The sequence below is a fragment of the Myotis daubentonii genome, chromosome 7, assembly GCF_963259705.1.
Source record: "Myotis daubentonii chromosome 7, mMyoDau2.1, whole genome shotgun sequence".
Lineage (NCBI taxonomy): Eukaryota > Metazoa > Chordata > Mammalia > Chiroptera > Vespertilionidae > Myotis > Myotis daubentonii.
The window spans coordinates 48,384,153-48,409,198 of record NC_081846.1 but is presented as its reverse complement, the minus strand read 5'-3'; the positions used below and the strand labels follow the sequence as shown (position 1 = coordinate 48,409,198).

At 38.3% G+C, this 25,046-nt stretch overlaps 1 protein-coding gene across 1 annotated transcript in view; it reads right to left on the bottom strand.

Annotated features, from left to right (window-relative positions):
- The window catches only part of LRP2 (LDL receptor related protein 2), a 200,401-nt gene that overhangs the window by 152,649 nt on the left and 22,706 nt on the right, over window positions 1-25,046 (bottom strand). The window contains exons 2-4 of the mRNA XM_059704195.1: window positions 8,531-8,653; window positions 6,588-6,710; window positions 2,085-2,201 (exon numbers count right to left, since the gene is read on the bottom strand). Of these exons, the coding sequence (XP_059560178.1) occupies window positions 2,085-2,201; window positions 6,588-6,710; window positions 8,531-8,653 (363 nt within the window). The remainder of the gene's footprint in view (window positions 1-2,084; window positions 2,202-6,587; window positions 6,711-8,530; window positions 8,654-25,046) is intronic.

Here is a 25,046-nt window from a genome sequence, read left to right as displayed (position 1 = left end):
AGCACTATTACAGTTATGAAGTAGCAACGAAAATAATTTTATGGTTGGGGGTCACCACAACATGAGAAACTGTATTGAAGGGTCGCGGCATTAGGAAGGTTGAGAACCACTGCGGGTTTGTATCAGTACATTCTATTATGTTTACACAACGAAATCACCTAACAACACATTTCTCAGGACATATCCCCATCATTAAATGGCACATAACTTTATATGATTTACCGTTATTATTAACCAAAATATTTTCTTCACTTGCCTCAATAAAGGACCTATTGTTGGCTTAACAAAAAGTCCTTGACTCGCGGACTTGCTCTTCCATGACATCCAGAAACACCCCATCATCTCTAAAATTACCATTGCAAGGTCTAAATTCCCTGCAAAATTTCTAACGTGAAGGGAGACCCAAACTAGGGGCAACATAATCTCTTTCAAAAGAGAACACTTAATTAGGAAATATACCCGAAGAGAACTGTGCCAGGAACTCAGCTAAGAAATGGAGATACAAAGACAAATAGCATAGACTCTTCTCAAAGAAAAATAACATACAAGGAACAAAACACTGGAGGGAGGTATTGTTTTATAAAATGCAGTGTGATATGATGTGCTCTGCAGCATGAATCTGGGTCTGTTTGGGTCCAGGCCTCTCCTTTTCATATATATAAGTATTTCTTCTATCAAAATTCTCAAACAATAGAGAAGTGCCATGAAAATAGGCTAAAATTTATATCTTTAGATGGAGCCATGATAACTAAGAAGTTTATGGTCAAGGTTTCTAATGTACATAAAATTTGCCTACCGATGATCTGAATATTGACTTTATAATAACTCTTTGAAGTTTGAAACATAAATTTAAGAGCAAAAGAAAGGAAGTACCATAGTATGAGAAAAAAAAAATGGAAGCACATAGTAAACTTCTAAATTCCAATATACCAAGAAGAGAAATGTATAAAAAGTGTCAAGAGAAAATGTATAAAAAGAAAAAAAAGTTCTGGATAAATTCATAAATGATAGACTTCTAAGAGGTTTTCAGACTGAGTTTGATGAAACATAGGACTGACACAGTAGAAAAATTCCTATATTCCTGTATTCTAACAATCCTATATAATAAAAGGCTAATATGCAAATAGAAGAAACGGTGGAACGACCAGTCTCTGTGACACGCACTGATCACCAGGGGGCAGACACTCAATGCAGGAGCTGCCCCCTGGTGGTCAGTGCACTCCCACAGGGGAAGCGCCACTCAGCCAGAAGCCCTGAACCAAGTTCACGGCTGGCAAGCGCAGCAGTGGTGGCGGGAGTCTTACCCACCTCCGCAGCAGTGCTAAGGATGTCCTACTGCAGGGAGCGGGCCTAAGACGGCAGTCGTACATCCCCTGAGGGCTCCCGGACTGTGAGGGGGTGCAGGTCGGACTGAGGGACCCCCTGAGTTCACAAATTTCATGCACCTGGCCTCTAGTTCTATATAAACCTCAAGAGAGGCAGATTACTCTTTACTTGTTTGTAAGTAGTGCCTTATGCACCATGATTGCACTCTCTTATTTTGGTTATTATAATATTTAAACATTATACACAGAATTCTGTGATTTATATGCCTGATCTTGTTGTGATCAGTTACAAACTGATATAGTATGCTATCGTTCTAGGGAAAGCCAAATATAACACTTGTCCAAAAGCAATCTGGAAGAAAAAAAAAAGTCCATAAGAGCACAAAACTAATGATTAACGAGACATTTGACTTACATATTTACCATAGTAATGTAATGAAAGTTATAATTAACCAAACTGGCCTTCGTACTCAATGTACTCAATGACTTTTCAGGATTATATGTTAATGTTGAAAGTTTCTTAATTTAAAAAATACAGAAAATTTATGTACTAAGGCAGGACACACTCAGAAGGTTTTCATAAAAATAGACTTCTATCAGAACATCACCTCTAATCCACAAAAGAATCTGCCAAGAGATTTCAATAACAAGAGGCATATTGTAGGCATTTCTGTCCATCAACAAATCTAACAAGTTGCTTAAAATGCCAAAGGGACAAATGTGAAACTAAATACAGTGCAAAGACTGAAAGGGACTCACGGCAGTCTTTCTCGTCAGTTCCATCTGAGCAGTCTCTGACGTGGTCACACATGTATTCTTTTGGAATACATTCACCACTGGAGCATGTCATCTGATGGCTTGAGCATGTACTCCCAGCTGTGACGGGAAAAAAATGTTACTTTATAATTACTGCCAAACGCAGACCAATCCACTGACATTTTCTAAAACAAAGGCAAATAGAGCATACATTGAACATAAAATTCACAGGGTCACAAGGTAATTCATGCACCCAGCTAACCCAAGGAAGGGAACTTACAATACAAAAGCGAAGGTATTATTATCAGGATACTATCAAAATGTCCATAGAATCATATCAGCACTCAAGCATGTTAATGTAGATAGTTATTTTATCAACATGTATTGATAATACAATGTACTAGTAGGTTGATGAGCTGCATGATAAAGAAGATGAATAAAATAAGTATTTTGGCCCAGCCAGTATGGCTCAGTGGTTGAATGTTGACCCATGAACCAGGAGGTCATGGTTCAATTCCTGGTCAGGGCACATGCCCAGGTTTCCGGCTTGATCCCCAGCAGGGGACATACAGGAGGCAGCCAATCTATGATTCTCTCTCATCACTGATGTTTCTATCTCTCTCTCCCTCTCCCTTCTTCTCTCTGAAGTCGATAAAAATATTTTTTAAAAAAAACAAATTTTACAGTTATAGGTATTAATCAAAGATTGGTAAGGTTCCCCTCATTGAAATCCTGTTTAAACCAGAAGGAAATATTTCTGAAGGGTAGGAATATGGTGATTTTATTGAGTTTTCTCTATTACATAAGTTTTCTGTATTGCACATGTGTCAGGAGTTTTTTTCGTTTTTGTTTTTATTGTTGAAAGTATTACAGATGTCCCCTTTTTCCCTCATTGACCTCTCCCACCCGTCCCCACCCTCTCTCCAAGCCTTCACCACCTATTGTCTGTGTCCATGGGTTATGCATATATGCATACAAGTTCATTGGTTGATCTCTTCCCACCTGCCCACCCTCCCCTGCCTTCCTTCTGGGGTTGGATAGTCTGTTCAATGCTTCTATGTCGCTGTAGCTATTTTTGTTTGTTAGTTTATGTTGTTCATTAGATTCCACATAGAACATGTGTCAGTTTTATAGAAAAGGAAAATAATTTAAGCTAGTTTACATTTTATCCTATGTTGATTAGGGTAGGTAAAAGCAGGACATCATTTTATTAAACTTGCCTTCAGATAAATCTGTATATTAATACCTCAAGTATCATGTGAAAGCTATTCTGCAAGTCTCAGGAAATATCATAAGGTTTTTTAATTTCCACATAAAAAGAAAAGCATTCAGGGAATAACGTGATCTCTAATAATAATAATAATAATAATAATAATAATAATAATATCAAATGGAAGAAAAAATCTCCCCTAGAATTTTTAATTTCCTATTCTGTATTATTGAAAAGACACTTAAGTTCATCAAAATTTGATTTTCAATAAAATCATATATCTGTTAAGGCATATGCCATCAATACATACCCCAAAAAAAGCTTTCTAAAAAATAAATCAACAATGACAGCTTTAGAGTGAGTACTGAAAAATTCAAACATATAAAGATTACCATGTGATAAATATTATGTAAAAAAATTTAACAAAAATTACTATCCTTAATCAATCATCTCTTGTTCCTTCTTTCTGTTTAATAAAATAGTTTCATTACAAATATGTCATGTAAGTCTCAAATAGCAAACAAAATTTTTCCAGTCAGCCTATTTCTGACACTTTGGCAGTATGATTTCATATTTTCTCCCAGTACCTTATATCTGTAGGTTAAATTTTACTTCTATTAATAAAAGTATAATAGATCAAATTTTCTAGAAGTCATTTAAATGTCTGAATTCTGCCCACAATTTCAAGTGAATAAGATTGAAAAGCTTAATATTTTCTGAGTGGTAGTATTTATTAAATTTCCATATAATTTATTTAAGTATATATTGCCAATTTCCACATAAAATTAAAGAGCTTTTTTTTCCCCCTGAAAAAGCAAGTGATGGGTAGTCTTCTCTTTTTCTTCTAAGAATAGTTTATTGATTATTTTAGAGGGAGAGGAAGGGAGAAGAGAGAAACATCAATGTGAGAGCAGAACATCAGTCAGTGCCTCCTGCACGCCCCCTACTGGGAATGGAGCCCACAACCCAGGCATGTGCCTTGACCGAGAATTAAACCAGTAACCTTTTGGTGCACCTGATGATGCCCAACCAAGTGAGCCACACAAGCCAGGGCAGTGATGGGTAATCAAACAAAATATGAAAAAATGAAATCTAGTGCAGCCCGGCTGGTGCAACTCAGTGGTTGAGCATCAACCTATGAAGCAGGAAGTCATGGTTTGATTCCCCTTCAGGGCACATGCCTGGGTTATAGGCTTGATTCCCAGGAGGCAGCCAATCAATGATTCTCTCTCTTCGTCAATGTTTCTAGCTCTCTCCCCTTCTCCCTTCCTATCTCTGAAAACAATAAATATATATTAAAAGTAGATATTCTTCAAAAAACTAAAAATGTAACTCCCATTTGACCCAGTGATCCCACTTCTAGGAATATATCCCAAGAAACTAGAAACACCAATTATAAAGGATATATGCACCCCTATGTTCATAGCACAATTCACCATAGCTAAGATTTGGAAACAGCCTAAGTGCCCATCAGAAGATGAGTGGATTAAAAAACTGTGGTACATCTACACAATGGAATACTACGCTGCGGTAAAAAAGAAGGAGTTATTACCATTTGCAACAGCATGGATGGAACTGGAGAGCATTATGCTAAGTGAAATAAGCCAGTCAGAGAAAGATAAATACCACATGATCTCACTCATTTGTGGAATATAATGAACAACATAAACTGATGAACAAAAACAGATCCAGAGACAGAGAAGCATCGATCAGAGCCAGCCGTGGGCAAACTACCGCCCACGGGCCGAATCCGGCCCGTTTGAAATGAATAAAATTAAAAAAAAAAAAAAAGACCGTACCCTTTTATGTAATGATGTTTACTTTGAATTTATATTAGTTCACACAAACACTCCATCCATGCTTTTGTTCCGGCCCTCTGGTCCAGTTTAAGAACCCATTGTGGCCCTCGAGTCAAAAAGTTTGCCCACCCCTGGATCAGACCGTCAAACCTCAGAGGGAAGGTAGGGGAGGGTGGGGGTAAAGGGGAAAGATCAACCAAAGGACTTGTATGCATGCATATAAGCCTAACCAATGGACACAGACACCAGGGGCGTGAGGGCATGAGTGGGGGGATAGGGGGTAACATGGGGATAAGGACACATATGTAATAACTTAATCAATAAAAAAATTAAAAAATAAATAAATAAAGGAAAGAAAAAGAAATAAAAATAGATATTCTTTCTAAAAAAACATAGTGCCAATATTATTTTAATTATCTTGGCTTTCTTTTTAATTAAACTGAAGCCCAAATCATTCTATATTTGGTGCTTAAGATTTCAAAGGGTTTACAAGGAAGCAATTAAAAGTTCATTCAAATGTAGAGAAATGATGAATTAAAATTATGTAGTTTCATCAACCAATCTAGTGCTGGGATTCACCTAGTCGTCATTACACAAACATCTACTGAGGGCCTATTATGTCAAAAAGTGCACCAACAATGGGAACATCAAGATGATTAAGGCACAATCCCTACTCTCAAGGAGTTCATAGCTTTCTGGGGGAAAACAGTGATGAAAGTGGATTATAGGTACACAAAGAATTACAAAGGAATCACTCTGGGATGGGATATGAACAGGGACAGCTTCCTTGAGGAGGAACACCTTACCTGGGTCTTTAGGAGAAGCAGCAGTTAGCTAAGCCAAAAGAAAGGAAGGAGCATATGGAAATGAGCATTCAGGCAACAGGCACAGAAGCAAATGGTCAGGACTCTGTGTGGTGCGCCCAAGTGAACTACACAAGCACTGCCCTGAACCCTTTCAATGTCCAAAAATGCAGCAGTTACTAATAACTGCTATTATTTTCTTTGTCATGGTAGCTCATCCCGCAGTGGCTTTGGCAGCAGTCACTGGAACAGCCACCAATAATGCCTCCAACAGACCTACCTACTTGCTCCACTCAACTGAAATTAAGAGAGTTCAATACTGGGGCAGAGGAGGTGGAAAGTTTGAAAGTAGAGTGTGCTGCTGGATTAAAAGGACCATCCAAATGCCAACCACACAAATGAATACCACACCCATCGATACCAATAAATGCTTCGTTTCTTTCTTGAGTGTAACATAATCCAAATTAAAATCTAGGAACCTATCTAGCCATTTCCAAATTGCCAGGGTATATTTATAATTCTCCAGCACATTCATTGTCAAACAATCTGAGCGAGAATACTGGCATAGGCTGCATTGTTGTGTAAGGCTCAACTCAGCATTTACAAAGGATCGTCCCATTATGTTTTGTATTTGTATCAGGTTCGTTTTTAGATGTCCAAAGGACCAAAACAAGATTCCTCCATAAACACTTACGGCAATGCTGATGTTCATCTGAGCCATCCTCACAGTCCTGCTCATTGTCACACACCCAGGAGTTAGGGATGCATAACTCTTTACTCTGACACTGGAAATAGCCCGGCTGGCAAGTAGCGGGAGCTAAAACAAACCAGAAAAAGACTCATTATGTCAAACAACCACCCTATTATACCAACAAGCAATGCTTATTTCAAAAGCCTATATATCAACTCCTGCTCAATATATTTGATGGCAAATAGTAAACAACCCTATACTAGAGTGTGTGAACTCCAGTCAGAGTTCACTATCAATCTCAGCAATAGCATCACAGCAAACTGATGATCCAAAGCAATATGAAAATACAGAGAATAGAACAGCCAAACACACATACATACAACAAAGGTATGACAAAAAAATATTAAACAAAATTTTTATTTAAGTAAAAGCTAGCCATGAATTATTATTAAATTATCTGAAATGTTTTATGATAACTATAATAATAGTAAAGCATCATGATGAATTGGAAAACTCTTGAAATCTGGATAAAAAGACACAGAGCCACATAACTATTATTTTTACAATTTACTTGCTTTAGGATCTTTGGCCGGTTCTCTGAGCCACAATGTATGCAGCTAAAATGGAAGCTATACTTATCTTATCTCATGGGTTGTTACTGAAAACCAAATTAAATAATGTATGTGAAAGCACCATATAATGTTTGTTGCTATCACTTTTGTCATTGGTATTGCTATCATCACTGTTATCATCACTAAAATATAATAACCTCTGAAGAGTTGTTGGTATGACTGTTCATTTATTCCTTTATCTCGGAATACACTCTTATTGCTCTTTGGATTTAACATAAAATGAACTCAGTAAGCCCAGAAGAGGCAAAACAAATAGCACATGATCATGTCTCTACAAATAGAACTACTCTCTTGCTCAAGGTATGGTTCACAGACGAGCAGCGTCAGCATAACCTGGGGGTTTGTAAGAAATACAGAATCTCTGCTCCCACGTCAATCGTATGGAATCCAAATCTGCACGTTAATCCATTTGTGCGTGCAAGTTTGAGAGGCACTTCCCACTCTCCCTCCCATTTTCAAATGCATTGTCATCCAAACATTACCCCAAAGTTTGACTCTTCTGTTGTGCCATAGTATGGTCAACATTTCAAAACAAAATTACTTTTTCACCCGCTTTCCTGGTTTTTGGATGATAACCCTTATCTGTGCACCTATCAGAATGAATGAAATTGCAGGAATGTGATTGATCGCCTGTGGCAATCTGGGAAAGCAATGGATATAAGGGTTGGATTGGTGCACCAACTGGGGAACCTTTAATAAATGACTTACTTCTCTAAGCCTCAGTTTTCTAATATGAAACTTACCTCAGAATATTGCTGAGAACTAAAAGAAAAATATGTGTACTAGTAAGTGATTTTATCACCTGTTAATTTGGGGGTTTATGATATTATCATGTTTTTAAATAAATTTTCTAAAACATAAAATCACACTAGCCATTTCTGTGATCTCTTTATGATAATTCACACACGTTGTACTACATCCTTTATAGTAAAACAGACTCCTGGAGTTACAAATCACCGTAGTTCAGGTAGCATTGTTTTTTTGTTTGTTCTTATTGGTGCACAAAATTTCCAGAGTGAATAATCTGAAATAGTCACATACTGGCTTCAGAAAACCACTTCCAAATTGGTTTCCATATCAAGGTCACATGATAAAAAGGAAAATAGAAACTGATGTCAATTGAGCCCCTTCTTCAAAGGGGAGTGAAACAATTATTAATACCATCAGTTTTCTATTCAACCACACAGATCTCAGCAGACTTGCACCAAGTCCTGTATCTATCACTAAAGACACAACCTTTTTGTTACAGCTGAAATCCCCATGAAGGATTTGGGTTTCTCAAAACAGAGCTTAGACTACCCACGCCCCACTTACGGCAACCAATTTCATCAGAGTCATCCAAACAGTCTTTGGTCCCGTCACACCTCCAGGAAGCAGGAATGCAATGCCCATCTTCACAGCGAAAATGTTCACTGCCGAAATCCTCAATGTTACATTCTGCAATCCCACAAACAACAGAAAACCAATTTTAAAAAAAACAACTATGCCACACAGATATTTCAAAGAAGAAATACAGAATTTTTTAATAATGATGAAAAATCATTCACTAATTAGTAATCAAAGGAATATGCTATCTTATAAAATTAGAAAAACATTTTTATAATGATTATATCCTCGATCTTAGGGTCTGCAGGAAGGTCATTTTTATACATGGCTGGTGACTAGAGTATATCTGGAAAGCAATTCAACAACATGTATCTTGCTTTTTTAAAGTGCTTATCCTGTAACTTAGTATTTTTACTTCTAGGTATTTTTTCTAAGGAACTAGAGATTTATATCACTTTATTACTTATAATGAAGAAAATTGAAAACCTCCTAAATGTCCAATGATAGGAAAATAAATGTCCAATGATAGGAAAATATTTATATACTGATATTTTAGGAACTCATTAAAATGATTATGAAGGACTGTTAAATGTTTAGGAGAAATATTTGTAATGTAATGTAGCAAAGACAAAGATGCAAAATTTTGCCTATAACAGAGTCATATATGGAGGTGGGCATGAAGCATAAAAAAGACCAGTGTGGACAGTGGTTATCTTGGATTGATAACATCAAACATTATGAGTAACTTTTCATTGCTTCACTGTGCTTTTTTCAGTTCTCCACCCTATATTTTTATTAAAGTGCCTTCTTATTATTATATCATCTAGAGCAATTTATGGTCCCCTCATTCTTAGATCCAGATCAAGAGCTTTTTGTTTTTTTAGGAATTTGTAAGATGCCAGGTCTATAATCTCACCTCTACAAAAAAAGTTTAAAAAAAAACATACAAAAATATTTCTTCCGCCAACCAGAGTGCACAAACTTGGCACCAAATGCTGCCACATTTCCAAGTGGCCGTGATTATCCCGTGTTGATACCAGAGAGAGTGTAACTTAAACAAGTTCATTTCATTTAACCAATATATCCTGTGCTTTTTCTGGGTCTCCCCAGGGGACTAATTTGGCAGTTGGAAATCCTCTGAGCTTCCCCACATATCTGACCAGTAATCTCCTCATGCATGATGTGCCAAGTAGAAAATTTTTTAGAGTACAGCCAACACAAGCCCAACTTGGAGAAGACTCAAAATTATTCTTTCACAAACCCAAGGTGAGAGAGAAGTAATTTGGGATTTGGAAGAATAATTGTATTTTCCCCCATGTACTTAAGCAATCATGCTAAATTACCCGTTTCAATTTTGGGCTCATTAACCCCAAATCAGGTAAATATACAGATCAATTGCCTACTCCTAAAATAAATAAACAATGTGCTATCCTGACTTGTGCAAATGCAGGCATATCAACAGCATGACATAAACATAGTTAAGTGATCTATTCCTAGGGGATATAGGCTACTTTGTTCATGGAATGTTCAAATCTGATTGTCTGTTAGTGACATCCTGATTTATAATGTATGCTGCAAATGGTCAGAAACTTCCCTTGGCTAAATGGTGGTACCGAGTGGTACAGGAATACGTACACCCAAATACCTTCTATAGACTAATGCACGATGGTGGTTGGTGGTGCAGGTCTGGGGTTGGTGGTGCAGGTCTCTTATCAACTACCTTTAAAGCACAACAACCTCCCTTGCAAAAATGCCCCTAAGGAATGTACAAATTCACTCTGGAATCCCAGAACTTCTCACTGGATTTTATTCTACAAAGCAATATTTCCATGGGAGATTAGGGGCTTTGGAGGTTTAGCTATTAACACAACATATATTAAATCACTTTTATCAATTAGGTCTATTGTTAGTAATCCAACATATTACATTTGAAAGTTCAGTACATTTGTCTCCCTTAGTATCTAATAACTTCAGGTTGAAGAATTATAACAATCTAAAGGTCAGTCCTCTTACAAAGAGCTTAATATTGATATGGGAAAAGGAAAAGCATAAACTTAGAAACTAACTATTCGGAAGAAAATTCAGAGCAATATATTGCCTGTCTTGAAAATACATATATTTAGAAATATTTCTTCTTTTTCCTCAAACAAATTCAAGTTTATTTTTAGAAATGTTAAGTATGCTAGTGTAATCAGATGGCTTTTGCTATGTGAAAAATCATCCCAAGGATTTAATGGCTTAAAACAGCAAACATTGATTTAGCTCCTGATTCTGCTATTTAACAGTAGAACAGTATTTCTTAAGCAACTCAAGTCAGATTTTAAGGTCTGGTTTTTGTTGTTGTTGTTGGTTTGGTTTTTTTGATAAACTACAAAATTAAACACACACACACACACACACACACACACACACACACACACACACAAAATAGACACCCAAAACATATTTTTAAAGCACCTCAAAGCCAGTTATTCAAAATCAATCACATAAAATGTAACCCAACAGGGGAAGTTTTGCAATTAACTAACTCTATAATTAGTGCCTTTTACATTTGATCTCCCAAATAGTTATCTAAAGTAATATATCAAACCCAATTTACTCAATTTATCAAAATATCCAAATGAAAAATCATTTGTCAAATTCACTTTTTTAATATTAACTTCCGTGCCTGTTATAACTCCCAAATGATTAATATTCTATCATTGCTGGGTAATCTCTTGGCAGTCAACCAATATGCTCCACTCGTGTCAGAAGCCTGTCATTCATTCTATTATAAAGACAACATGTACTATTTAAAAAACAAACTGCTGGAGAAACAAACAACAGTATGATGATTACCAGAGGGGAAAAAGGTTGGGGAGGTAGAAGAGGGTAAAGGTGGGGGGAAGGTAAATAGTGATGGAAGCAGACGTGACTTTGGTGAACATACAATACAATATACAGATGATGTATTATAGAATTTTATACCTGAAACCTACACAATTTTATTAACCAATGTCCCCCCAATAAATTCAATAAAATTTTTTTAAAAACTGTTGGTGGCCTGGCCAACATGGCTCAGTGTTTAAGCGTTGACCTATGAGCCAGGAGGCCACAGTGAGATTCCCAGTCAGGGCACATGCCTAGTTTGCAGGCTCAATTCTAAGTAGGGGACTGTGCAAGAGGCAGTCAGTCAATGATCCTCTCTCATCATTGATGTTTCTCTCTCTCTCTCTCTCTCTCTCTCTCTCTCTCTCTCTCTCTCTCTCCCCACCTCTCTGAAATCAATAAAAATATATATTTTTAAAAAACTACTGGTGAATAGATCTAGATCTGGCCTGATAAACAGTTGCAGGTGCCCCTATTTTCTGAGTGTTTTATTTTAAATAAGTAGCCTTTATTTACAACCTCTCTAGAAGTTATTAGACACTATCTACGCTTTAAAGTTCAATAACTTGAAGTGCAAACAACAATGGAAGTGGGGGTGAATTTCATACACTAGAACCAAACAAAGTTTATGGGAGAAAAAATCTAAGTAGAGCAAAACTTAAAACTTTCTTCAACAAATGGTCTCTAAACATCCATATTCAACCAAACCAGTTTTAACCAAAAGGTAATTTTGCAAACAATAGCCTTAAATATTTTTCCTATAATAAAATATAAGGAAGAAAAGATCATAATGCATGCTGGGAGAAAAAAAAAAACTTTTATTAAGAACCTGGCAGCTATTGATGAGGAACCTTTAGAACCAAATGGACACCCTATCTCCCCAGTACTAGCCTTTCCCAAGAATAAAAATAGATGGTGCAAAGATGACAAAAAAAATGCACATGTGGTACTTAAATGCATGCACTGATCTAAGCACTTCGCCAACATTATCATTTCATCTTCATAACAACCATATTAGATACCATTATTATGAACATAAAGAAATTGAGGCATAGAGCAGTTCAGTAACTTGCCCAAGATCAAACAGAAAATATGTACAAAGCAAGGATTTGGACCTGACAGTTCTGTTCCAGTATCAGTGCTATATTGACCACTGCTCTATGTTTCCTTTCACACACACACACACACACACACACACACACACACACACACACACAAAATCTACCAAACTCAAGAATAAGTATAAAAATTTGACAATTTTCCAAAGTTGCTATCAACATTAATTGAATTCATTAATTGGGCTGGTATGGAATCCATAGCATATGCTCATATAATTCAATTGGAGACTAGTGGCCTACCTGGCAGCAAACATTGCACGTAAAAATTCTTGAACTTAGGAAAATTTGCAACAATCAAAAGCAATTCAGGGAAATTTAAGAAGGCGGGGGGGGGGGGGCCTATCTCTTCAAAAAGACTTATATTAGATATAAGGATAAACTTATTTTCCCAACCTCATAGAGCCCCCAAGCTGCCGAAAAAACAAAAGTAATTCGTTCTTGAGAGAAACCAAGATGGCAGCATAGGTAAACACCTGAAATTGCTGCCTCGCACAACCACTTCAAAATTACAACTAAAAGACAAAACAGACATCATCCAGAACCACAGGAAGGCTGGCTGAGTGGAAATTCTACAACTAGAAGGAAAGAGAAAAGCACACTGAGACTCAGAGGAGATGCGGAAAGTGCGGAGGTATGGAGGCGCACACTCGGAAAGGGCTGGCAACGGAGGACGCAGGTGTCTTTTTCAATCAGGAGGGAGTCTCAAGCTCCTGACTGCTCTGAACTCCAGTTACGGGGAGAAACTGGACTGTCTGGCAGCGGGCGGAACTCGAGGGCGGCTTTCTCTCAGAGGTGCTTGCAGCTATTACCGCAGGACACTGAGAGGGGACACTGAGACCCAGGGGCCTCCTAGGACAGGGCTGAGGATCAGCTATAGCTGTTTGCTCCACCCTGTTGATTCCCTGAGACCCCCCCCCCACCCACCCAAACTGTTAGCAGAGGCTTTTGCATATGAAAGGCCTAGCCCTTTGAAGATCTAAAATTACCTAACAAACTGCAGCTGGTTCAGAGAGACCCAGAACATCCAAAAGAAGGCCAAAGGCCCCACAGCAGCTTGCATTGCTTCACCACCTCATCTGGGCACCTCCAAACCCCAAACAAGGGAGAGGAATCTGCAGATTTCTCCATAACTCCTGCTGGGTAGCCTCAGGCAGAGTCTAAATTAGCACCTCCTTAGAGATCCAAGAGCCCTTGTACCAAGTGGGCAGATTGGGACCATCCAGACTACAACTCCTCAGATCCATAAGGGACACACTCAGGGGGCAGAATCAGTGAGCACCAAAGCCCCACTGAAGCAAGTGTTGCCCTATAAGGGTGTCTTCAGCACAGAAGTTCTCCCACTGCAGACACAGCTGATTCTCACAGAACAATTGGCCTGGAGGTCAATTCCTCCCAGTGATACCAACAACAATCAAGGCTTAACTACAACAAGACTGTGCACACAGCCCACAAAGGGGTGCACCAAGAGTGTCCAACTCAGGTAATTGGGGAGGCTGAGCCACTGGGCCCTATAGGACACCTAGCACACAAAGCCACTCTGTCAACACAAGAAAGCAGCCAAAATGCGGAGACAAAGAAACAGGTCACAAATGACAGAAATGGAGGAAAGCAAACTACTGGATATAGAGTTCAAAACCACACTTTTAAGGTTTTTCAAGAATTTTCTAGAAACCACCGATAAATTTAGTGAGACCCTTGAGGATATGTAAAAGGACCAACTAGAAATTAAGCATACACTGACTGAAATAAAGAATAATATACAGAGGTCCACCAGCAGACAACAGGATCCCAAGAATCAAGTCAAAGATTTGAAATACGAAGAAGCAAAAAATACCCAACCAGAAAAGCAAAAAGAAAAAAGAATCCAAAATATGAAGATAGTGTAAGGAGCCTCTGGGACAGCTTCAAGCGTACCAACATCCGAATTATAGGGGTGCCAGAAGAAGAGAGAGAGTAAGATATTGAAAACCTATTTGAAGAAATAATGACAGAAAACTTCCCCTACCTGCTGAAAGAAAGACTTACAAGTCCAGGAAGCGCAGAGAACCCCAAACAAAAGGAATCCAAAGAGGACCACACCAAGACACATCATAATTAAAATGCCAAGAGCAAAAGACAAAGAGAGAATCTTAAAAGCAGCAAGAGAAAAAAAAGTCAGTTACCTACAAGGGAGTACCCATAGGATTGTCAGCTGATTTCTCAACAGAAACTATGCATGCCAGAAGGGAGTGGAAAGAAATATTCAAAGTGATGAATACCAAGAACCTACAACCAAGATTACTTTATCCAGCAAAGTTATCATTCAGAATTGAAGGTCAGATAAAGAGCTTCACTGATAAGAAAAGGCTAAAGGAGTTCATCACCACCAAACCAGTATTATATGAAATGCTAAAAGGTATTCTTTAAGAAGAGGAAGAAGAAGAAAAGGTAAAGATAAAAATTATGAACAACAAATACATATCTATCAACAAGTGAATCTAAAAATCAAGTGAATAAAAAATCTGATGATCAGAGTAAACTGGTGAATATAATAGAATCAGGGGCATAGAAAGGGAGTGGACTGACAATTCTCAGGCGAGGGGCGGGGATGTGGGAAGAGACTGGGCAAAAATCGTACACCTATTGATGAGGACAGTGGGGGGGGGGGGGGTAAGGGCAGAGGGTGGGGTAGGAACTGGGTGGAGGGGAGCTATGGGGGAAAAAAGAGGAGCAACTGTAATAATCTGAACAATAAAGATTTATTTTTAAAAAAGTAATTCGTCCTTTATAAATAGGCATATCACAAGCTTTCTGGTCTAAGTGTTGGACTAAGAATGTGCTAAGATAAGATATTAGAGTAACAGGTAGTGCCTAGAGGAGGGAATAAGTTGTGTGTTTTTCCAGGATGGAGTAGAACACTGGATTGAAAACACCACTTCTGTATATTATACAGCCTCTAGCTCTGGGCACACAGGAAATAATTAATACATATTCATCAGGTAATAAAGATTCCTCTTTATAAAATTCAATCTCTTGGGATGATTATATATCAGAGTTATATAAAACCACCAAGGAGGCAAATAATGAGACTTCAAATTGGAATTTACTATTTTAAAACTATACCAAAAATGAAATCTGGGATAATTTAAAATAAGAGGAATATTCAGAAGTTTACAAAAAGAGAAAAATATTGAGTCACATTAATAACCATCTCATTATTTTACCCTTTCCTTGTAAGTTTCTCTTCTGGCTCATGAATTCTCTTCTTAAGAGAGAATGGCAAGTCAGTCAAGAGAACATTACGGAAAGTTAACAGAGTAAGGTCATTTCTATGGCGAATCCTATTTTCCTGATAGATCCTTTTAATATGTGCTGGTCCTTCCAGACACTTGGTACTCTTTTTAATAACTACATGAGCTGGGCTGGCATGGCTCAGTGGTTGAGTGTCGACCTATGAAGCAGGAAGTCACGGTTCAATTCTTGGTCAGGGCACATGCCCAGGTTGCGGGCTCAATCCCCATTGTGGGGCATGCAGGAGGCAGCCAACCAATGATTCTCTCTCATCATTAATGTTTCTATCTCTTTCTCCCTCTCCCTTCCTCTCTGAAATCAACAAAAATACATGAAAAAAAAAATACTACATGACATTTTAATAGTACCACTTCATGGAACTCAAAGAGACAAATAAATTTAAGAGGCAATTCCTTAAGTCATCCATACTTTTACTTCACTTTTTCTGTACTTTATTTTTATTCCCTTGATATTGATAAACATATTTCTGATGTTTATAAGTTGGGTGATGGTTCACTATAATTCTCACACCTTATGCACACCAGCAAGGCCAGTCCTCTTTTGAACATTTAGTTGCTTGCTTATTTCCAAAACTTTACACTTCAGCCGTGACAGCCAAGGGTAACAAATTGTGTGGAAGACCTTGCTCTGCCTAATGTCAACTGGTGGAACCGTCAAGGACTCAATTGCTGGAACTGAAACAAGACATGCTCAGCAAACCAACCTAGCCTCTCTTTCTGTGCAGTATTTTTGCTGCCTGGTTTTATAACAGACCACTAAATAGGTAGCTAGAATTCGTGTGTGTGTGTGTGTGTGTGTGTGTGTGTGTGTGTGTGTGTTTTCACCCAGTTTGCAAACCACTGAATTGACTGCTCTTTCCAAATTATTGTTTCAGAGCCCTGATGTTTTGATAGAGCAAAACAATAGTAAGAGGACATTTCAAGAAATCAAAGACTTGGAAGCAAAACCTACAAGACAATTGATAAGTGATCATGTACACACATCATTTAAGTGCAATAAAAATAAAAAAGAACAAAAGAATGATTCAGATTCAATAAAGCCCCAAAAAAGTCATATCTACTAAGTGCAAAACATTGTTGTAGGGTTTGTGGAAGAAATAAAGAAAGCTAAGATATGGTCTTTTATTTCATAGAGTTTATAAATTTATTTATACATTATAAATTAAGTAACCTTGCAACAATAACTGCTACTAATTGAGCACTTGCTGTGTCCGGCTTTATACACATCCATTAGACACTCTTAGACATATTATGAAGTGGGATTTGTACTTATTTAATAGAAGGGAAAATTGAGTCTCAGGGACATTAATAAGTTTCCCCCAGGGTCACAGAGGTAGAAAATGTCAGAGTCTAATTCAGAACAGGACCTGTGTGATTCCAGAGTCTACGCTCTTTTTCATCCCACTTCCCACAAAACAAATGACACCTTTCAATCACCTAGAACTTACTATGTGCCAGAAGTATTTAAGTGCTTCCTATATATTATCTCGCTTGTCTTCACAACAACCCTGTGAGATAATATTGATAGCCCCATCTCATAGATGAGGAAACTGAGGTTTGATTAAATCTCACAGCTAGTAGACAGTGGATCGGGAATTCACATGTAGGCAGTCTGACTCCAAAGCTATGCCAAATGACAGCAGATGCTTTGGTTCCACATAAGCAGCAGAGACAATTAAGAACTAACTGGTCTTGGGGAGAAAAAAATTAACATCACAGGCTAGAGTGATCAGAGGAGACTTCATGAAGGAAAGCAGCACTGCACTGGGGTGTTGGGGATGCGCAGGAGGGACCAGGCAGTGTGTAGGGCTCAAACAACTTGAGAGAAGCCTAGCATGGGTGAAGACCTAATGACCAGGCCTCCATGCACAAAGCACAGAGAACCTCTTGTAGAGTGGTGGACAACAAGGCTGGGGAGATGGAAAAGAGAGAGTCTTGAATACCGAGCAGAGGAATGGGATGATCAGCCCTAGCCAATTTGGTTCAGTGGACAGAGCATTGGCCTGCAGACTGAAGGATCCCGTGTTCGATTCTGGTCAAGAGGACATGCCCATTAGGGGGCGGGCAGGAGGCAGCCAAACAATGATTCTCTCTTTCATCACTGATATTTCTCTCTCTCTCTCTCTCTTCCTCTTCGAAATCAATAAAATATATATATTTTTAAAAAAGAACAACATGATCAAATGGATTACGAGTAAGAAGCCTTAGAAATCACTAGTGCCAGTAACTATGTTAAAACTAAAGGTCCGCTCTGGGCAGATGCAAGCCTGGACTAGGATGCAGACTTTGGCCATGAGAAGGATTTGGGGCTCCACTTCATTCCCCAGAACCCTGCCCAGAGCATGAGCTCAGTGAGCAGGCTGGTAGGCAGCTCACTAACGGGCTACTAGCAGAGATGGGCTTCACCTTGCAGCCCCTCTAGTTGTCCCAGGCCTCTGGTTGCATGGCAAATGGCCAACATGGCCCACAGATGCTACCAAAAGTGCTCTATTGTCCTTTCCCCGCCGTCCTCCCCAAGCTGAATGTGACTGAGCATCCAGCCTACATAATTCAGTCAACCCTCAAAATAGTCAGTTGATCTCAAAAATGGCTTAAATAATTGCTTAATTTTAAAGTGTCTTTTCCATGGTCAAAAGCCAGCAGAATAATGCGATGCACTATCAAAGTAGCCCCTCAATTCTGAGAAGTGGGAAATTAAGTTTCCACCTTTTCTAATTGAGCTACTCTTCTCCATTTTCATCTCAACATTAGCTACCTGCCTTTCTCCTCTTCCCCGAAGTCTCTTATATCCATTTATTTTTCATTGAGGTACTCCTACCCCTACAACCAGTGTCAATCAACTCTGCAGAGCATTATCTATAAAACTTCACTTCTCGGGAGTTCTTGAGAGGATGCTGGGCATATAGGGTGAAGCAATTATTTATTCAATTGCCCTGGGCAAAGCAAGATATATAGTGTCCCTGGCCCCCACATGTGGAATTCCAGTAGTGCCCATCCCCTAGTCCAGCCGTGGGCAAACTACGGCCCGCGGGCCGGATCCGGCCCATTTGAAATGAATAAAACTAAAAAAAAAAAAAAAGACCGTACCCTTTTATGTAATGATGTTTACTTTGAATTTATATTAGTTCACACAAACACTCCATCCATGCTTTTGTTCCAGCCCTCCGGTCCAGTTTAAGAACCCATTGTGGCCCTCGAGTCAAAAAGAGTCAAAAAGTTTGCCCACCCCTGCCCTAGTCACTGTAACAACCCTTTACACGTCCAAACACCCCTGGAGAGTGGCAGTACCACCCCTATTTGAAAACAACTTAGAACCTCTAAGCAGCTTGGACATTCAGAGCTCAAAACCTCTTAACCCATATGAAAGAGATCATCTAAGAAAACCCCTATAATAAATTCTTCCCTTCTAAAGATAATAAAAATTTTAAACAGCAATCCCACTCCCTCCCACCCATCAATAAGAGGGCCTGGGATTGGGCAATACCAGGCTGCAGCTGCTAGTACCAGCAACTTGAAATGCACTCCCCTGGGAGTGTGATAAAGAATCTAAGTTCCAAGGAGGCCTGTTTCACCCTGGAATGCTCCACAGTCTGTCCACAGGCTTCCCCACTGGGAAGGGGGGATGGGGGGGGGGGGTCGAGCGGGGAGGAGGCAGAGTTGAGGGGGGAGTCACACCAGGAAAAAAAAACAAATCTAAAATCCTCAAGCAGTTCTTCATTAATATAAAGGATTGCAACTATAAAAAATAAAGTCCTAAATACACCTGCTTTATGGTGCAACCTTTCTACATCTATGCGTGTAATTACCAGAACAGAAAATAATTTCTTCAAATGTCCTCTCCCCATCCCTACCACATACACTCACTATATATATATATTCATGTAAGTGCCTAAAACATTCAAAAAAAAGTCCAAGTTTTTACCAAAAATGCTCAGCAATGAAAACTTCCTGCCAGCAAATACCCAAACACTGAAATGTATTAGTCTTTATTGCTACTTCCCCCAATAATTCACGCAGTGCTTTCTCTATCAGCTAAGTCTGCTGAGGTTACTATAGATGAACTCCTCCTCCGCATGGAAGAAAAATAAGGCCTTAGTCCCCACTCCCCGCAAGGGTCTAATTGGTTATTTACTTCTTTAATGGCCAAAGAGCTACACTTATGTAGGATGTTGAAAAGAACACTATCCAAACAGAAGAAAATTTAAGAGTCCGCCTGCTCAGTAAATAAGGGCCCAATGAATCAGACTACTTAAGAAAAGAGTAAAATGCCCTTCAGCACTTAATGATTTAACACGCTTATACAGAAACTATAAATCACCCCCATTTAAAGAGCTTATTTCTAGCCCAAATTGCCAAAAGTATTCCTATATGGCTTCGTAATTAGCAATATAAATATTGGAAAATGGTTCAATGAAATCAAACACTCAAAAAAGAAAGAGACATTTGTGAGAAATAAGCAACTATATGCATCTCCATGCAGGCAGCTGTCCTGCTTAAGGCTTATAAATGGTGTTACAGACCCACTATTAACCCAAACACAGCATTTATAGACAGCATCAAACTGAGGTTTTTCTGATTAATTAGACCCAAGTGTTGAACCATAAATCAAATTATGTGTTAAAGCTTCAAGAATCTCTTTTGGTCAGCTTAGCAAGCAGATTAACATCAGATTATCAAATAAACAATGGCTTGATCCTGGAAATTACAACAATAGCAGCAAAAGGAGAAGAAACTGACTCCCAGCTGGTGGATTTGGTAATTCTCTAGTCATAGGCTAAATCATTCGTAATTCTTGACCGAATTGTGCAAAACCCCACAATATTCCTCTTCTCTTACTCCATGTTATTTAGTTATTTAGTTTAAAAGCCTGTTCTTGGATAATAAGTACTGATAATTAACCATTTGGTAAACTAAAGTCAACATTTTTAATAAAAAATATATTGTCATTACTTTTTTAAAGAGCTGGTTTGCTGGTGTTTTACAAAGTGATTTTGTATTTTTTTTCCTCTAGAGACAAGTTATATCTCAGAAAGGATTTTATAAGCAGAAACTCTATTCTTCGACAATGACATGACATAGAGAACAGAAGAAGCAGATACAATTAAATAACCAAAAGAAGAGTGATAGTAGGTGTCAGTAATTTATTATGATTCTACCATGAACAGAACATTATTCTAAACCTTAAGCTCCTAAGGCAGGAATAAATACTTCTGTAATCCCAGTGCCTAGCACAGTACCTCCTAGTACCCAGATGACCCTCAATAAATGAACAATATATGATGTATTAAGATATATGGGTGAAGCCAAGATGAGTTCCAAAAGATAAAGTCTTGAGATCTTGATGATTTGTGGACTTTTATAAGGAACCCTGCTGTCTAAAGTCTGAAAACAGTTCAACAATTCAATAGTCATTTTCCATGCTGACCTGCACGAAGACTCTAAGAAGTCAGCCCCAAATCCTCGGGAGCCTATTTATAAGTTCAGGTCATTCTCTGCTAATTCAATGCAGAATGAGACCGCTTTCCCACTCCCCCATATTATGCAAATATTACATTTATATCCAGCATTACTCTGATGTGGACAGTACTGCCCCCCCCCCCACAAAAAAAATAAATAAATAAAGGCTACACAAGAACATCTGATTCGACAAATCAAAATTTGTAATTTTTACTATAAGCAATTTGCTAACAACATGATCATGATTTTAGTTTCCCTATACAGAGTCAAAGGTAAAGCTGATTTTGTTAACTTGGGAATCTATAAAATAGGACCTATTATATTTGCAAAGATTTTCAAGGTAGAATGACACTGGATTTCTTGTGTCTCCTCTTATATTGATTTTAACAGATTGAGCCAAAGAGAACTTCAGAACATGCCAAGCCAACAGGTTATCTATCACACCAGGTGTCCTCTGCCCTGGTTTGTTCTGCCTGGGCTCAAACAGCATTTATAGGTCTCCAAATCACTTCCAGGCTCCATAAATGTCATCACTTCATGTTACAATGTGATTGTGATGACTTGAAACAACTCAGTAGTTTGTTGACATAGAATCAACAACATTATATTGTCATCAACTGATATCTATGTGTAATGAAATGGTGTTTGAACTTCTGACTATATATGGTGAACTTATAATGTCCCAATATCAATGGCAGGTTAAATAGAATTATGAATTCATTAGCAATGGATTGCCAGAAGCAAGAAGAAAAAGGGTAGAGTATATTTCCTAAGATATTGCCTAATCTGTATTTTAAGTAGTGACAGTAAAAATTTTTAAACCATCTATTAAAATAGAATCTTAGGATTTTATGGGAAAAAGTAATGGTTTCAGTACTAAACTGTACTAGGAAGTACATACAATAAAATCTCTAATAACTGACACAAATAATTAAAACCATTGCTTCCTGAAATTTTACCTATGTTACACTTTTTTAAAAGGCAATCACATTAAGAATTTGGCCAAAAATAGAGTTTTCAGTGGCTGTCTCAATTCTGGAAATTTGGTGACAGTCCTGAATTAGACAATGAATAAATGAGTGGGACCTTGGGTATTATAATAATTAATTAGATTTAGTAATAAATTCAGACTTTTTTATAAGAGCTAAAATAAAAGTGTAATGGAAGAGTTGGGAGATGGGGGCCCACTAGAAGAGGTCAAAGAGGGAAAAGGGGTCATATAATACTTTCAACAACAAAGATTTTTAAAACAAAAAATAATCCTATATAATAAAAGTGTAATATGCTAATTAGACCAGACATCCTTCCAGACGACCTTCCGGATGAAGATGGGGCTGCGAGGGCTGAGGCAGAGGCAGCCACCCCGGTGGCGGGGGCTGAGCCCCTTGCACGAATTTTGTGCATCGGGCCTCTAGTAATAAATAATAAAATAAAATAAAATACTAATGGAGAAAATACCAGATTAAGAGCCAAGAGGCACGTCAGTTTCAAACCTTGCAATAGCATTGACCGTCCCCAAATCAAACTAAACTCTAAATTCCATGAGGGCAGAAACTGTTCCTCTCATTCCCATTGAATCTTCATTCAACAAATATGTGTTGCTTAGCTGACTCAGCTTGGTGAATTTGGATTTAAACTGATATGCAATTTCCTTACCTGCAAAATTTCTGACCTGCAAAATCAGGTTCTGGTGAGGATTTAGCACAATGACTGAATTCAGCAATCCCTCCATAAAGAGCGGTTCCCTCCTGGGCATTCCCACCCCTCATCCAATTCTAACATTCTAGGAAATAAAATACTCAAGGATCAATACCTTCGCCAAATAAGACCTGTTTAGTCCCCCTTTCCAAAACCTTGCTTTTAGGAGCCACTTTGCTCCTAGGAGGCTCAGAATTGAGAACAAGAATGTATGGTGGTTGTGTTGCCTCCTGGTGATGAACAAGTATCCACTGGCCCAGTCTGGAGTCAACAGCAAGACTAGACATCAAGATTTATTCCAAGAAACAGAGGTCAAGCTAGAGCCAAAACCAAGTCTGCCGTTGTTGTTGTTTTTTATCTTCTTCATGCATTTTTCTATTTTCCTACAATGAGCATTTTTACATTTTTGTCTATTTTAAATCATTCAATCTCAGATGATCCTGTGGAGTTTTTATGTGGAATATTTTAAGTGTATAATTTCAACACCAAAAAATAATTGAAGATAAATATACAGGTTTTCCCAGAGCAGACCTTAAATCCTTACACTGCACATTAAACTTGGACATAGTTACCTTTTTATAGTTATAAAAGGATTCCTATTGACCTCAGCTCACGCCTCAACATATGGCAGAGAACTGGGGACATGAAGAAAATCAGGATTTTAGTCAACTGAAACTAAGCTTTCTAAGTTTTCCATTTAGAAAGTTCAGAAACTCTGCAGGTCCTAGGTTCCAAAGAATGACATTTCAAATTCCTCCCAAAAGTGATAAGATATTCATTAACCTAGTTCTCTAAACTTTCTCTTATGGATAGAAAAATGCTACAAACATTCTTTAACTAGAATTATTTGTGATAATGCCTTTACAACACATCCACAGGAAAACTTGACCATTTTAAGTTGTTACCTTCTTTCTGATTGAATGAGAATAGATTTCTGTAAACCTAGACATCCAACCGCTCCTAAAAGGAAGAATAAAATATCCCATTGCTATAATCCCAGCCCTAGGCTTCCTGGTAAGAAACAGAGAGACCATACAGCCCTCCTAACAAGTCTCCACCTCACAGAGCAGAGGCTCCAAACTCAATTCAACCCAACAAACATATGTTGAAGTCTTATCTGAGTGCTCTTAAGGAGGTAGAATAACAACTGCTAGGACACTACCAGCCCAGAGCAATGTGGCTCTCAAGCAAGCAAATACAACCATCCCATTTCCTGCCAGAAACTAAGTGAATCCAGTTTTCCAAGAAAGGTTATGTTCACTGTTTATTAAGACCACTCAACACTTCACTACATTTTGTGGGTAAAGTTACAAAGAGGGGAAAGCAACTTAAACTTAAAAGGCTCTTCTGATAGCCCAGGAATGAGGCGATTAGGGTCTTATCTACTTCAATGGTCCTACCTCTGCTTCATTTCCCCACCCTTGTCTAAAAATCCTTTCCTTCCCTCTCCCTTGGATTCCTATATTGTGGCTGGAGTTTTCGTGGCTTTCTACCTGGCCTGCATTGACAATGAATGACCTTCAAAATCTGCTCCCAGTGAACTGACAGCAACGTTTAAGGGATTTTTAAAGCCCTTCCATGGATAGTTGCACTTTCGGCAGAAAATAGGAAGCCCTCAAAAGAATGAATCTTCTCACTGTGGCATTTTAGGCATTCTCTAGTGCCCAAATACCTTCCTCGCCAATTTGATGGGGCAGATTTTAAGTGGATACTGTTTCTTATCAGAGCTCCTGATACCGTACCACATAGGTGGTGGGACCTGTACTAGGCATCTTTGCTGATACCAGAAACTCTTCAGCAGCATTTTTCCATACAAGCACAGACCAGTTAAGGGCTTTCCAGGAGAACTTGGAGACATCTCTGGATCAATGTAATTTGTCTTAGATAAATCTATGCTGAAGAAAAAGGCCCTGCAGCAATATTGCGAAAGCAATGATTTCAAAGGCCTAGAAAAACAAGTAACAAATGAACATGACTTATTGAAACACTGTAGTTTGGGTTCTTTTGTAAACTGAAACCCCTTACTCTGCTGTTTATAGCCAAGAACCCCTTCCACTGAAAACACAAGATTCT